General features: G+C 26.4%; 1 protein-coding gene across 1 annotated transcript; it reads right to left on the reverse strand.

Moving 5' to 3' along the window:
- Nucleotides 1-1,843: 1,843 nt before the first annotated feature.
- Nucleotides 1,844-16,447, reverse strand: LOC112691331 (ABC transporter G family member 23-like). The gene is made up of 16 exons (XM_025565511.1): nt 16,367-16,447; nt 16,157-16,285; nt 10,975-11,107; nt 10,757-10,911; nt 9,910-10,017; nt 9,751-9,844; nt 8,702-8,827; nt 6,964-7,100; nt 6,682-6,898; nt 5,539-5,700; nt 5,331-5,441; nt 4,519-4,589; nt 3,246-3,334; nt 3,001-3,183; nt 2,194-2,280; nt 1,844-2,093 (listed from the first exon to the last, which is right to left on the reverse strand). The coding sequence occupies exons 2-16, from the start codon at nt 16,264-16,266 to the stop codon at nt 1,861-1,863; spliced, it is 2,016 nt and encodes a 671-aa protein (XP_025421296.1). The 5' UTR covers nt 16,267-16,285; nt 16,367-16,447; the 3' UTR covers nt 1,844-1,860.
- Nucleotides 16,448-16,872: the final 425 nt, after the last annotated feature.

The following is a 16,872-nucleotide window of genomic DNA, read 5'->3' on the forward strand; positions in this document are numbered from 1 at the left end:
ACGTCTTGAACCAATATTGCTTCATGCTAAATTCATTATGGTATTTAAACAACGCATAAGTATCGCTATTGTATATGTATACATAGTACGAGTACGTCAATCGTGAATACTTTGCCGTACAAACAGTACACAATTAAAACGTACATCGACTGGTAAAAGGCAACATGGGATAAACGACAATTTTACTACTTTTAAGACGTGCAAAAATAAAATTTCATAATATTCGAGCCGCGATGAACGAATGAATTGCGTTTAGTAAAAAAAAATTAAAACCTAGTTTTTAAATATTAAATCAATCATTCAATCAGATTTTAACTTCTATGAACTTTTTGAAATCTTCGTTCGTGGTGATTATTGTGCTATCATATTTATCGTATAAGAAAGTATCAATCTTTGATCCATTTAAACTCACTATTAATAATGCCAAAGGTGTGAGTTCATCGATTTCTTTTTCCGATTTCACATTTGGGATACTAAACTAGGCAGCTGTAGCTGAAAATACTGACAAGGAGACAATCATTATTTTTTATTTATTTTTTTTTTTTTACATTATCATTAGGTTAAACAAAACTCACGATAATTGCCGCTAGTGTTCGAATCGATCGGTTGTTAAACCGCTATATTTCGAAACAAAAACGATACCCGTGGATTCCACGTATATTATATGACTATTTATCTTATTTGCAGATGGACTGATTTGTTGAGCACAAAAGACCCATTTCAATTCCAATACAAACCGATCAATCAGTTTATGTGATAAGGACTGTGAAAACGCATTTGCATCCTTATCGCGTGTCTTTGGAAATAAACGAACTCTCCAGTTTTCAACAATTTTTCCTTATATCCTATCTACATATCGCTTTAGTTCACATAAACGTAACAAATGTTAAAGCGAAATGCAATGATTCAAAAAATAAGAAAGCCATTCAAAAGTATACAACGACGACGGGTTTAAATGTGCTTCCGACATTTTTATTTATATAATTTGTAATAACCTGTAGGTATTATAACCATATTGTTCAAGTATATTAGTTTTAAGATATTTGAAAATTTTAATGCAGCCATAATTTACAGTACCTAGAAATAATACTAATACCACAAAACGATATAAAAAGTGCATTCTAGGTTGTTTTGTGATGTTGAGTAGCATTACGATTTCCTTAGTTTTAATATTTTTAAATCAGCTTATTACTAAACACTTTTTTCACTGTTCCATGTACGAATATCTTATATTTTTTTTCCAGTTGACCTCTGTAGTGCACTAAAAATTCAGTTTTCAACCCATATCCGTTGACCATTTGTGTTCTTTTGACATTAGATACAGGGGGTGTACAAAAAAATATCAACACCATTCAATATAGTTACATATTTTTGCATGATGTTTGTCAACATATCACTTAAGCAATTGACGGATATTTTGATAGAAGAATTGGACAAAATTCCGTTGGAAACTATTCAGGTTCTTTACGAATATATTCCGCGAAGGATTAAAACTGTTGGCGAAATGTTGGCCTAACACCTTATTAATAAACAAATATGTAAATATAAATAAATACATTGAGTGTGCGCCAGGTGCTCATATTATTTTGTCCACCCCCTGTATATGACCATGATTCTGATTTTTTGTAACTCAACGATACACAAATAAGTTTGTGTTCATAATAATCGTTATTATTATTATGGTTAAAATATAACTCGTTCAGTCACAAGATGCTTTGGTTTCGTATCTCTCGTTGTCCACGACAGTCTAGTTGCTTGAAAACCGGCACGAATAACAATAGGTCGGAGAACAAACCGAGATTTGTCACGTGTTAAAAATGTGGAAAAAAGAAAACCGTGCGAATGTTTTAAAGACTGCGATCATTTATTCAATATCCACGTATCCTTCTTGAACCTTCCCAGAAAAATTAAAGCCAATACCATCAGGACGACGTGCACGCAAAGCGTTGAAAAGTACGTTAAAACGAGTGGATGGTTCCATTCCCATCCTCTTAACGTTACACTGGTCATCATCTTGCCTGCCACGGTCATCGGCAGGAACTGAGTCACTGCTTTTAGGCATGGTGCCTGCGCTTCCAATGGCCATATTCCACCTGAGCGCACAAACGGTGCATTACTATAAGTGCTCGGGTGATATTCGAAACAATTTTCGTCTGATATAGTAACGTGTAATGGTGACGTTTACGTTCTTACCTGACACTAACATCTGGGCTATGGCCAACCCGTTCATAATGTGAACGCCACCTGATTTCGTCGGTGTTATTCCGGCAGCGATCAATCCTGCAACCGAAATGCAAAAAAAAAAAAAAAAAAAAACGTTTACGATTTCTTATTTTTCCTGTGAGAAAAAAATCAATATTTAAGATATATACTTTGAAAATGTATTGAATAATTTCCAGATCATATGTAATGGTAACTAAAGTTTTTTTACTGTTAATATTGCACGGTATTCGCTATATATCTATCGGTAAATATGATCAGAATAAATCGTTTGGCTCTATCAATTTTCGTGTTATAAAATCATCAAAAGATTAATTCGTCAGTTTGTAAATATAATAATAGGGGTAAATCGAATGATGATTTCAAAATGTTACTGAATGATTGACAGACTTTGACATGATTATTAATCGTTGTAAATATTTTTTAGTAAATACGATATTCATTGTATGAGTTATGTAGTGACTTACAGTTTTTGTAATTTTGGAAAAATTCGAAAACATATTACATCATAATAAGTCCAGATTTATATTTATTATTAATAATTTAATTTGTGATTATATCTCTTTTGATCCATAAACATTGTATTGTGTTACTTATTACTTTCTGTGTATAGATATTACGATACGTTATTACGTTCTCTTCGCATATGTTATTTTCCACGAGAAATTCAAAATGTCAACAGCGAGTTCAGTTTGTAATTTCCCCACAGTCACTTTGCATATTTGTTCCATTGACTGCGTACAATGCGTCTTAGGGGAACTAATAATGTAATATACGTACCGAAGAAGAAACCTTGCCATCCCGCAATTATCATCGTTATTGCACACATAAATAGGCCACTGGTTATTTGTATCGGATTCGAGAAAACCATGTACGTAATGATTAAAGGAACTATAGATTGAATCAAAATCAATATATTGGCGAGACAAAACATAGATGTCAGCAATTCTATCACGGTGACGCCTGAAACGACAATAACAGTATAGTGACGATTAGTATACAATATAAGGACTGTATTCAAATACCTGCCAACATAGATCGGCTAAATACACCATCCATTTTTTCCGAAAGCATCATTATTACAGAGAATATGCTAGAATAGTAAAATGATCCCCTAAAAAAAAAAAAAAAAAATAAATAACAACCAATAATTTTACTGTAATCATAATACAAACTATTATTTTTTTATTATTTTTATGTAACATCAAAAATTAAGTGATTTAGAACATTTCAATATGTATGTTACGCTGAATTCATGAAGTCATTATGATAAAATTTATACTCAGTGCTAATTTAAAGCATGGGCCTCAAAGGACCCAGGCAGCGGGCTTTAGGATTAGAAGGGCCTCAACTACATTGTAATTACAAAATATAATAATTTTACATTTTTATTTTATTTTTTTAAAAAATATAATATTTTTAATAGATAATAATAATAATTGATATGTTGACAAAATATATGTTTCAAAATGTATGTATTTAAAGGCCCCCAATGTATATTAGGTCCTGGGGCTTCGCATACCCTAAAAATAGCTCTGGTTATACTAAATAATATTTTGTTAATTATGTTAATTCGTTTGAACATAAATTATTTAATTAATTTAAAGCGTTGCTGATTTCATGAATATAGCATGACGTGCATATTTTATTGAATAAATTCATACACGTAATAATAATAATTAAAACTTAAACGCGATAAATTTAATTTTAAATTATAATCCATTATTTCACAAAATTATGTCCACTAATAAGTATTATATAATTCTATAAAATATTCAGTTTCATTAAATTATTTTGAATTATATAATGAATAATCAAAATTACTCTCGACTTGCACTTATTATATAATCCCACACAGCGTAGATATATTTATTCAATATTTAAAAAAAAAATTTAAAAATTGATAAATGCTCTATATCTATTAGTTATACTAATATTTAATTCAATCTATTAGTTATACATTGAATTAAATATTAGACATTTATAAAATTTTAAAATATTTGTTTTCCAATGTTAATACATTTGTATTACATGTTTCAGGTTCAACATGAAAAATCAAATTCACGATAGTATTGGTTCAATATTTTATTAAGTTTTTATTTTAAATATTGAAATTCCAATCATATTTAAATAATATTTCAATCGTTAAGATAAAAAAATGTTGTGGTAGTAATTACTATAGTTCATATGAACATATAAACGATAGTGAAAATGTTCAATAACAATTTGATATACAAACTTACAAATTTGAAATGACAAAAAAAAAGTTTGAGTAATAAATATATCTATAATAATTACATTACTAGAAAAAATCCAACCATGTAATGCGTATTGATCTTCACGTCCTTTCCAAGTAAGGTAATAAAGTTCTGAAAATGTATCAAAATTAAATTGCGTTTGATTATACATTTATCGTAAATAAAATCATTTTTTTTTTTTTGCAAAACAATATATTGTTTGATGTAAAATGAATAAATAACAATGCAATTTTAAAAAAAATAGTTTAATTTTGGTTACAATTAAGTTGTAATTACTTTTATAATTTTTATAAATCATGTACCATATCATATCTACGCATCGTGTGATTTAATTTAGTTAGTCCAGATGAGTGCTCATGAATATCTTTCCATCACAAATATTCACCCATCCTGTACCGATATAATCTAGTAGCCCCCCCCCAAAACGAATGTAGTAAATGTGGTTAGAGATCTTAGTTGGTCTTACTCTATAGTCAAACTTGAACTTTAAACGTCCAACTAAAACTATTCGCGTACAGACTTTCAGAAACTTAAGCTTTATAATACGTAAGTGTGCCGATGTGAGTTACACGATTCCTCTACTTTTTTTGATACGTACTATACCTTGAAGTTTTGTTCGTTGGTTAGGAACTACCGACAAATTTGATAAAACTCAACGGATATTTATTATAATAATTTCCTTTAAATTAATCTCGTGTGAGCTACTCATTGCTAATGTCAACAATGAATGAATCATTTTTGTATACCGTTATTACGTTACGTTATACCTACTGTATTCTGAATTCGTCTGCGAGGACAGACGTTGCTATATATAAATTAAATATTGATATTATTATATTATATTGATCTTACTATTGGTGTACTGATTGCTTTTGGATTCATAGAACATCCATTTGAAATATTTTCTTTTAGCTCATTCATCGAATTGATTATAGCCGTCTGAATTTGATTGCTTTCTAAAAAAATCTAAAGTTCAAAATTATTTTATTACTGTTAATATTATAAAATTTTTATTGGAACACAAATACGAGTTATTCATAAATTATTATAAACTGATATTATAATTGTTGTTCAAATATACGTATGCTTGCGCCTGGTAGTTTTCAAAGTCATCAATGAATTGTACTAAATCATTCGTATAGTTGTTCGGGAAATATATAAATGCAACAATGGTTTTGTCCTTCATGATCTTTTCGGCTGCCTTTTGGTCTTTCACTTGAACCTAAAAGAGAAGAAATGAGTTACTTCAAAAATAACATCGTTCTCTGTTTCTTCTCCATTTTATTGTATTTAGTGAATTTTAATATCAATCAAAAGTGAAATTTTAATATTGTAAGCTCATCGACCAAATTACTTATGTTTGTAATGGGTATTTTTTTTAAATATTTTTAGGAAATTTTTTAGAGTTTTTGGTTCATAAATGCATTTTTTGATTTTTTTTTTTTTTTTTTATAGGGCATTTCTAATGGAGCCCTAGTTATAAGTGTTCATCCTATTGGTGTGTGAGCTTTGCGGTCCTTGCACCATACCGATAGGACCATACAGACCTCCCACCCATTAATTAAGCTCTATTCGTTCCGTGTCGTAATCGCAACCGCCGTCAGAGCGGCCACCGTCCATCTTTGTTGGATTTTAGGTCACCTACCTCTTACAGATAGAAGGCGTACCGAAGTGGTAAATTTTTGGCTCAATTATTATTATTATCGTCACTGGTTCCTCGTCCCTCGCCATCGCATCGAAATACACTATGTTATCGCAATTTACTCCGACAATAATCGTCGAACGTGCATATAAGCGGGTACTACATTAAAACCATGTAACTAGTCCAGTCCGGTCGACGAAGGAAATTGTTGAAATTGTAACGAAAATTATTATTTTTGATGAAAAAGAACACATAAGGATTCAAATGGGACATGAAAAAATGTTATTAAGGCTAATAGGTCTTTAGACGACTCGGTCGATTCTTTTTTCGTTTAATCTATTCTCGCACCTTTTACTCTTTTTTCGTTCGTACGTATCAGTTATTTTTCAGCACCCACTTGTTTGACTTTGTGTTGCAAGGACGCCAGCAGTAAATTGATCGGGTTCGTTTAAGAAAAAGAAAAAAAAAGTAATGAAAGTTAATCGAATGGCAAAGATCAAACGTCGATCAATTAAACCGAAAACGCGGGATGATATCCGAGCCGACGCCGTCTTCACTTACCAGAGCAAATCCATGGGATTCGAGGTTTCTCATGACATCGCAACTCATTGTTTGATTGGAATTCTTGTCATAAATGCAACTACCAACGCTGGAATAATTTTGGCAACTGATCTCATCATTTTTATACGCTATTTTCAGATTTCTAATGTTGTTCCCAAAACCAACGCTAACGATGTACGCTTGTAGTATGGGAAGGAAGAACGCAAAAAACAATAACCTAAAACACAGTCATTTGAAATATCACGAATCGAGCTTTTCAAACAATTTTATAACTTAATTTACCAATTATCTCGCAAAAGTACTCTAATATTTTTCCTCATCAGGGCTTTAACTCTATGACGATTGATTTTTTTTCCTATTTGCATTAGGTTTTTCGATCGAGCCGTTGAATCCATCATTCCATCAGTGTTAATCACAGCCTAACACAAAAAACAACATTGTTAAACGTGTACTTAAACGGTAACTTAAGTGTTATATTTTAAAACGTAATATGATAATTAAAATTATGCATTGCATATATATCTTTATGGCACAACTTTTTAACAACGGACAATGTTGCTATACACTTTAGCAACATTTTATTTTTAATCTTGAACAGTAAAGACAATTATTGAAAACTAGGTGAAAAAACATCATTTAAAACTGTATCATCAGAAGTAGATAAGAGACATGGAAATAAATCAAAATATTTAATGTTAATTGGAATTCGATGGAAAATCAAAGATGCTGTATATGAGCTTAAGGTATTATCACACATGAAAAAATTAATTCATTAAAACTTCAATAACAACTGATTTATGTAAAAATTACTTACATAGTATTAATTATAATTAAATGTTTAATACGAGACAAATATACCATCAAAAAAAAAAAAAAAAAAAAATTGGAATAGGCAACTAAACAAACATTCATCCCAGCTAAAACACAGTATTTATTATTAATAGGGAACCGATTTTTAAGCATATGGAAATATGCTTCTAAATGCACATAACTATGCATTTCAATTTGAATATAATTAAATAAAAATTAGTTATATTAGGTAGTAGCTGGCCTTACCTGTAAGATATTCTACTATTTTAAGTTACAGTAGTTATTATTTCGATGCAAAAAGAGATTAGGTTGACAAAATAACACAATATTTTAATAATGTTTATTTTTATTAATTTATTGTTCAAGCTACATTAATTTAGGTGCACCTCAGTTGGTAATTATTAAAATCAATATTTTAAGCAAAATTGAATATTTTCTATTTTACCAAAACGTGATAAAATATAAAATGTAAAAAATACATTTGGCCAGAGCTGTTTCGGCATTTTAAAAATGCAGTTTTAAATTATCCTTTCTCATTATACCTATACATACTAACAAGCGCATTAACCCAACATTTGAGATAAATTGACATGATAAGATTAATTTTATTTAGTATTATGAAAATATACGTTTAAAAATGTAATTTTTTTTTTTTTATATTTTCTCGATATTTTGTCGCCTACATCAGTTAATAATCTTAACTCTTATTCAATAATATTATCAATCTGATTCAATCTACAAAAAAAAAAAAAAAAAAATGAAGAAAATGAAAATAAAAATATTGAATTTTTTCAATATTTTGAATTTATGGAATTCATCGAAGAAAATGAAAATAAAAATATTTAATTGGTCAACGAATTCAAATTTATCAATTTAACTATTGTATTAGATGGTCATTAGAACATAAATGTGTGATATTAATAAGATAAGCATTTTTCTACCTTAAATGTATATTGATTACGTGAATCAATTAAAAAAAAATTGAAAATATACAAACTATGTAAAATAAAATCGGCACTGTTTAAATAAATATGTACATTTCCAAGCAGATTTCAAATACCAAATCTTTATAAATATATACGTTTATATAGAAATTCATTCTTTAAAAAATTGTGCTATGTAAGACAGTTGGCTATTATTATAATAACAAATTTTGCTCTTCACTGTATACTTTAATAGACGAATTTTAAATTCTGTCGAACTTGAATACCTGTTGTTTTTCTTGATTATAACATACTGATAAAAAAGCATTTTCCAATGAGTCGGAATTAAATTTTGAGATAATATCTCGAGGTGACCCTTCTTCTGATATCACTCCGTTACGCATAAAGCCGATCTATAGTAGTTGTTATACATATAAAAAAAAAAAAAAAAAGTTAGTTGCGTAAAACCATTTTGAACAAAACTTATATATAACTTATACTTGTGTATAAGTTATATGAATTATTATAAACTATAATATAGTGTTACTAATTTTCAACAACACACGAGACCTCGCAGGAAAGTTTCAATTATTACTAATTATATTTAGTTAACTTCAATGATGATCTTTATTTAAAATCTTTAATATTAAAACTATTCTCTCTTAATGTGAAAATTTAAAAAAAAAAAAATGTTATAACAATTGTTTATAATATCTTATAAGTTGTAAGTAAAAAACTCGAAACCCTATTTTGTGTACCGTATGTAAATCAAATTCGAACTTCATATAGTCAACGGAATTTTTTATAAACATATTAGCATATAATTGTCATTGATTTTTTTTTTAATTTGGCAGCAAGGGCCATTAAATACCGCTTTTTAATTATTATTTACAATTATTAAAGTATTTACATCATGTTATATTAAATTTACATATTATTTTTGTATTTATCTTTTTATTTTAATTTTTTTCAATTTACTATTTATTATTTTATTAAGAATTCAAAACTTATCCACAATAGTCACTCATAAGCCTACGAGTACATTAAAGTTGGTTAATCCAAGAATATAATTTCACTTACTCCAAGAGGAGATTTTAAAAAGTGTTTTTAATTTAGTTTTACCATATTTACATTATTTTATATCTACAATATTTATAAAAAAAAATCCGTTACATTTTACACACTGGATACAATTTATAAGTTTTCTTGTCTAATATATGATATGGATAGATAAATACTTGCGCAACATCAGGTATTGCGGATGAATATTTATATCCAAATACACAAAAATAGTATTTATAGTTTGATATAAAATATTACTTTAAAAAAAACTTACGCAATCGGCTTGATTTGCTTCTTCGATGTAATGAGTAGTTATTATAATCGTTTTTTTATCATTTTTAGCCATTCTTATAAATTGAGACCAAATTCTAAATAAATGATATATTCAATTGTTAAAATTTAATATTTTTTTACTTTTAAATATACTATTTACTCGTATCTTAGGACAGAATCAATTCCGACTGTAGGCTCATCCAGTATAATGATTTCAGGGTCATGTAATAAGGTGATGGCAAGAGATACTCTTTTGCTCTCGCCACCACTATAAAAAAAAATTTTAAAAAAACTACAACAATACATTTATGTAATTTTGTGTTGAAAAAAAAAAATAAAAATAAACTGAAAATAATTATACTAAAAATAAATTAAGCATTAATCATGATTAATGCTATATTTATTTTTACTATGCATAGTCAGTACATTATTAAAACGATTTTTAGAATATCTTAAAATCTCAGAAGAGATCTCATGATGGTCAATGTATTAAACAGAAAATTGTCGATCGAGTTGACATAGAAGTAACATTTGATGTAAATAAAATAGCGAAAAAAAATACAATTATGATTACGCAAGCAAATAATGTATTTATATTAGTACTCGTATTATTATTATAACACAACTAAACAATTTAAAAAGAAAAAAAATTCAACAAATGTTCCGGCACATAACACAATGTCTTATTGAATTCATCTTCTGGGTAGAATGAACGAAAAAATAAACAATTTTTAGCATGGCTATTTTTTCAAACCCATAAAATAACATGATTTCTTGAATCTGATAATTATTATCAAGATTAAAATAGTTTCTAAAACTATTAAAGACTAATTAATCTAACTAAAACTATTATAACTACTAATCTAAAGTGATCGATATTATACGATATGCTTACTACCAAAACCTAATCATTTGAACTGGATATTATTAACCAGAACACACTTAAATACTATACTCGTACGTCATAAGCTATACGATGATAAAATGTTAAATACACCATACAGAACCTTAGGTATTGTATTAAACATCCTGTGATGGGTAACTGAAGAAACGCATGCAATTCATGTTTTCTATTCTCAATTTGTTTCTTGCTCATTTTATACAGTGACCCGTAGAATTCAAATGTTTCATCAACAGTCAATATTTGTTCCAGACATAAATCCTTGAAATTTTTCTACGTGTTAAAAATAATATGGTTATAATATAAAATTATTTTAAAATGTACTTGAGACATAAATCCAATACTTTTCAGCCTTTTTGCTTTCAAATGAACAGTGCCAGAGTCCAATTTCATAATTCCTAAGATGCACCGAATAAGTGTCGACTTGCCACAACCACTAGGTCCCAAAAGGCCATAGCTATAAAATTAATAATGTTAATATTTTAGTTATAATACACATGTAAATATTTTACTGTTGCGCCGACATTCGATATTAAGATATAGGTACTAATCTAAATATGATGATTATCTAACTGCAATTGTCCATTGTTTAATATTGATAAGCCCTTAAATCAATCTTAATTTCATTTTTAAAAAAATCACATTGTTTAAATGTATTTGTTAGAAGTTGGTTAATATTTAAAATTAATAAAAGTGGATTGAGTATTGATTACACCTCAAAATGTTCTAATATTTATTATAATCTAGAAAGTTACTGTGGAAATTAGTTCATTATTCTAATCATTTCAATGCCTTTAGGAATAGTTTATGTTTATCTTCATGACCTATATGCATAATTAAATAAATCACACATAAAATATATACTGAAATATAAATCGCCAGGTCAGGATAGTTGGGAAATAATTAAAATTATAGAAATTAGTTACGAATAGAAATACAATACTAAAAAATAAAATAATAAATATATATATAATATATATAAATATAATATATAATATATATAAATAATAAAATAAAGAAATACTACAATAGAAATTAATTACAATAATTATGATTTTATAATCAGTAACTATGAATATAAAAACAGTAAAAACTAATAACGTATCCTCAAATGTACCTTATTAGGTTTTTTTTGTCTTATATTATTGCTTATGTATTTTTATATAAAATTAGAGCAATAAAAAATATTTTGCGAAGTACCTTATATGAAATAACAAAAATAATAGTAAATCAGGTGCTTCATAGATAATGTTATATTATACACGTGCGACAATCATAATTATTAGTTATAAATATTGTTCATAAAAACAAATTATGTTTTACCTAATGGTTTTAATTTTTACATTTAATTATTGTTATAAATACGAGTGTGTTGTATTATACATTTTTTTCTGTCAATCAATATTTTTGAATTTTTATTTAGTTTGGTAATCATGAACTACGCATAAAAAAATGTTTTTCTATTATAACAGCAAAAATTATTATATTTTAGGTATTATAATCAGGGCTCATAACTTCTAATATTTGAATATTTTTTTTTTTTTTTAGAGGTTCTAGAGATGCCCATGTGAGCTATACATTTGTTTCAGATAACTAAGTGCCTAAATACGAAATGTTATGTTACATACTTTTGCATATTTCAAAGTATTAGTGCTGTTTTGATTTTTTAAGTCTTTTTCAGTTCCGTAGAATTATACACAACTATAGTATGTATTATGTGTACTTCTATCATATTAAATAAGTGTATGTTAAAATCATATTAATTTAGTAATAAACGAAGAAAAATAGGTATATTATTTACTATTGATTATTTAAATTATAATATGTTGATTCCTTTTTTGTTTATCATTTTGAATTTTAATACGAGGGTTTGTAAACTAATTAATAGTTAATAATAAAAAATAAAAATAAATAAAAATAGGTTCATGCACTTATTTTGTGTCTAAATCAATTAAATAAAGATTTACAAAACAACAAAATTTCATTTTTTTTAAAGTTCGGATTTTGTTATTTGCTATGAAAACTTTGGTCAACTTAAGTTGTATTAATAAATTTACTTCATTTAATTTTGTGAAAATACCAGCCAAATTATGAAGTCATAATAATCAAATTTTATCAGAAGTCTTAGTTGTAAATAAAATTGGTGTCGCTAAAACGTATAATTCGTTGCGCAATACAGGTTACCAGTATTTTTCCTCAATAACTAAGAAATTTAATAATATTTAAATTTAGATAATTAATATATGCCCACGAAACCCCTAGATTTCTTTAGCGGAGCCCTAAGGTTCCATAGAGCACAGTTTGAGATTCGCTGTTTTAGTGCATATTTAAGCCTTTATATTAATATTTTTAAGATTATATTATATATATATATATATATATATATATATATTATTTTACTTATAACAACTTTTTTTAGAGCTATAAGTTAAGGGTCCTGATTATAATTATATATAACTCTATATAGTAAAAATTATTATTGAATTTTAAATTAATAATATATCTATTAATATGTAATTATACCTTCTTAAACATAAATTAAAATTTTAATTATCTAATTTTTAAATCAGTAAAATAATATATCCATGCTTCAACTAAGCCATTATGTTTAATCAATTAAATTACAAGGCTTAAAAACGGAAGATAGGTGAACAAAACAGAATGCAAGAGTAACATATTAATAAACAAGTACATTATTATAAAGTATTAATTTTTTTTACCGGCTTGATAAATTATTTTAATAGCAACTTATTTGATGGGTTTATTTGTAATTTATAGTTACAGAAACTTGAGTGCTATTAAGTATTATGTGCTTTTAATAATAATCATAAATTAATATCCCCTGTTATTTATAAGTAGTGTTAGGAATAAATAATGCAAAATTTATCTAGATGAAGATGAAAGATAATATGTCCAAATTCATCTAGATAAAGATAAAAGACAATTTCATTTTTATCTAGATAAAAAAAAGATATTTTTAAATTTTTTTTATTTTTTAGTCAATATTTCATGATTGTATTAATATCTATAAAGACTCAATTACAATCATAATTATTAACAGGTACCTAGGTGTTTATAATTTATTTTAGTAATGTTGTGTACCATTAAGCAGTATTTATATATAATGTACAATATTTAATAATATTCAATCACTAAAATATTACACAAAAAAAAAAAAACAATGAAAATTGCTCTATACGTAAGAGGATGAATACAGAATACATAAGAAATTATTTTAAGTTAACAATATTTGTTTTCGATATAATCTTAATTTGATGATTTTCATTATTCTATAAGTAGTTACGACTTTACGGGTTCCAAGAATGAAGTATTGACTTCAAGTATTGACTATTCAGCTTATGAGTTACATGTGTATACTAAAATCAACCTACTATATTTGGAACTTCCATGGAAAAATAAGAAATTAATTTTAAAAATATCAAAAATATTTTCCCGACATGAAAATACAAACAAAATGACATATCAATAAATAAGAATTACTTATTAATAATAAACGAATTACGATTATGAATACAAAATCTATATATATAAAAGAAAGTTGGGTTAGTTACAGAATTTATAATTCAACCACGACTGGATCGATTTTTATTATCTCTGATTTGTTGGATTCGTCTCTGTACAAGAATAAAAATAACTCTAATCTTGACAAGAATATAGACAATTATCTAGATAAGTAAAAATGTTATCTTAGATAAGAAATTAGATAACTTAGTATAATTTATCTAGATAAAATAAAAGATGACAAAAAATCTATCTAGTTACATCCCAACACTGTTTACAAAGAATGGTTGGATCTTATTACAATTATATGTTATTATCTTACACTTTTCTGTAAAAGTTTGTAAAATCAATATATATTATTTAATTTGAAAACAAAACCATTGTTTCCAATTAAGAATTAATTAACTTGCATGAGTTAAACAGAAGAAAAGACGAACATTTAAGGTTGAGTGGAATATACGAATGGGTCAATGATATTGCTATAATTAATTTTATACTTGAAACCAATAATACCATTGTTCTCGAAAAAATTAATTTTGAGTGAACGAAGTCGGATTGATCAGTTATCATTTCTAAAAAAGGCTACCTATTATAGTACTCGTATAACCAAATTTCTGAATAAGGTAAATGTACTCAGTAAATGTTTAGAGTTGTTATGGTTAATATATTCAAAAGAATAAATTATATATTATAGAAGAATAACCAAATAATTAATATAATTTGATGGAGATTCTTTGAAATATCCGATTTTGCAAAGATACAACTTTTAAAACTTTTATGAAACATTCTCGTAACTTTTCGAAGATTCATTTTAATTTTTGTTGAATTCAAAGATCCAGTTGCATGATTAGGAATAGCGTGCTATCGTAATTTTAAGACTATATAAAATAAATCAATTCATGTAAAAAACAGATCGAGTTAAAATTACAAAAAATTATCATTATCCAATTACAAATCAAGCTATAGAACATTGATAACCTATGCAAATATTTAAAAATATCTATTTATTATAATTTTACTTATTGATATTCAAATATGCAATACCTTCTTTATTTTATATTATTTCATTTTATAAAATAATATTAATATCAACCACTACGAAATATAAAAAAAATAAATATATTTTTATCAAAATATAATACCGTAAAAATGTTTTAATTTCGTGTGCTCTAAATTTTTGTAAATAGTTAATTATGATATATAACATCAAAAAAACTAATAACTAACAACATTTATATACTATAACTTAAAATATTAAATGGAATATAGAAACTAATTTAAAATTTTTTTTCGATTTTATCATCTTAAATTTGAATTTTTTATTAAATTTTTTTAATATTATAATAGTTATATTATAATCATAATCCGATGACTTTTAGAACAAAAGTTGAAATACTTTGATGATAATTAAATCTCAAAAAAAAAAAAAATAATAATAATAATAATAATAAAAATAATAAATAAATTAACTAAAAATAAAACATTAATTTTAAAAGGTTAATATGAGATGTGGTGCTTTCGACGTATGCAAAAGATTAACAGAGTAGATAATATAACAAATGATCAAGTACTGTAACAAGTAAATAATAAAAGGAAAATAATACCTACCATAAAACCGAGAAAAATACAATAGCCAGGATATACTTTATGACGTGATAGTCTTATACACTAAATAGGGATTACGAGTATAACAGGGAAAAAAGGAAGAGAAAGACTTAGAACGAATTTTATATTACACACGTAAGAACGTAGAACTGGGCCTAAAATATGTTGATATTAAAAAGAAAATAGAAAACAGAAACGAATAGAGGAGAGTTAAAAGAAGGCAATACCAGTTGGAAGACTGAAAGAACTGAAGAATTAAAGGCTAAAATGAATACATGGTTTGTACAAATACGATTGAGAAAATCATTCAAACAATTTAAGTAAAAATTTTATTTATTTTTTTTATGAAAAATAACTATGATAATTTTATTCTACTTACATGGAACCAGGTGTAACGTTCATGTTCAATCCATTGAATACAGCCGTTTTTCCATAACTCTTATACGCATTAACCACTTGCACATCATAGAGTATTTCTTTTTCAGTCATGTTAGTCTTGTTTTTAAACCTTTTGAATACAATATTAAAAGCACAAAATTAAGATAAATTGTCTAAAATCTATTGTTTAATATTTTTGTAAGATAAAAACCCCAATATAAATGAACAAATCCAAACGATTGTCAACCAGTTCCGTCTGCGAACTATACGAACACAAACAGTGTAGTCACAATCACGGTCAGTCGAAGAGTAAGAAATAAAATAAGGAAAATACAATAAACTTTTAAAAAAAATAGCACCACGTGTATAAAATAAAATTTGTTTGTGAATTTATGTCCTTGAGATTCCAAATGAAATACATGCGTACTTATAAATACGTAGCTTCACGAATAAAATATTCATAATTTCTTATTTTTTTCAGAGTAAATAAAAACAATTTAATTCTTCAGCTACCATCAAAAACATCATTGAATCATAAGTGATATAATGACGTATTATTTTATTGTAATCTATATAGTTATATGGAGCTGAATTAAAAAATGTTTCTATTTCAAAAATTCTCATAAGCTCAAAGCTTCAATAATTGATGCATAAATAAGTGCATACAGCAGTGGACATACAACTATTTCAGATTGAATTAGTTTTCCTGAACAATGA

Source organism: Sipha flava, unplaced genomic scaffold (genome assembly GCF_003268045.1).
Source record: "Sipha flava isolate LNK unplaced genomic scaffold, YSA_version1 601_pilon_pilon, whole genome shotgun sequence".
In the NCBI taxonomy this organism is placed as follows: domain Eukaryota; kingdom Metazoa; phylum Arthropoda; class Insecta; order Hemiptera; family Aphididae; genus Sipha; species Sipha flava.

What these genes read in the sequence shown, in the direction of transcription:
- LOC112691331 (XM_025565511.1), bottom strand. Translation starts at nt 16,266, where the DNA reads ATGACTGAAAAAGAAATACTCTATGATGTGCAAGTGGTTAATGCGTAT. An exon ending in TATATTTGAACAACAATTAT is followed by an intron (nt 5,442 to 5,538) that starts AATATCAGTTTA and finishes GAACTTTAGATT; the next exon opens with TTTTTAGAAAGCAATCAAAT. An exon ending in AAGCAATCAGTACACCAATA is followed by an intron (nt 4,590 to 5,330) that starts GTAAGATCAATA and finishes ATACATTTTCAG; the next exon opens with AACTTTATTACCTTACTTGG.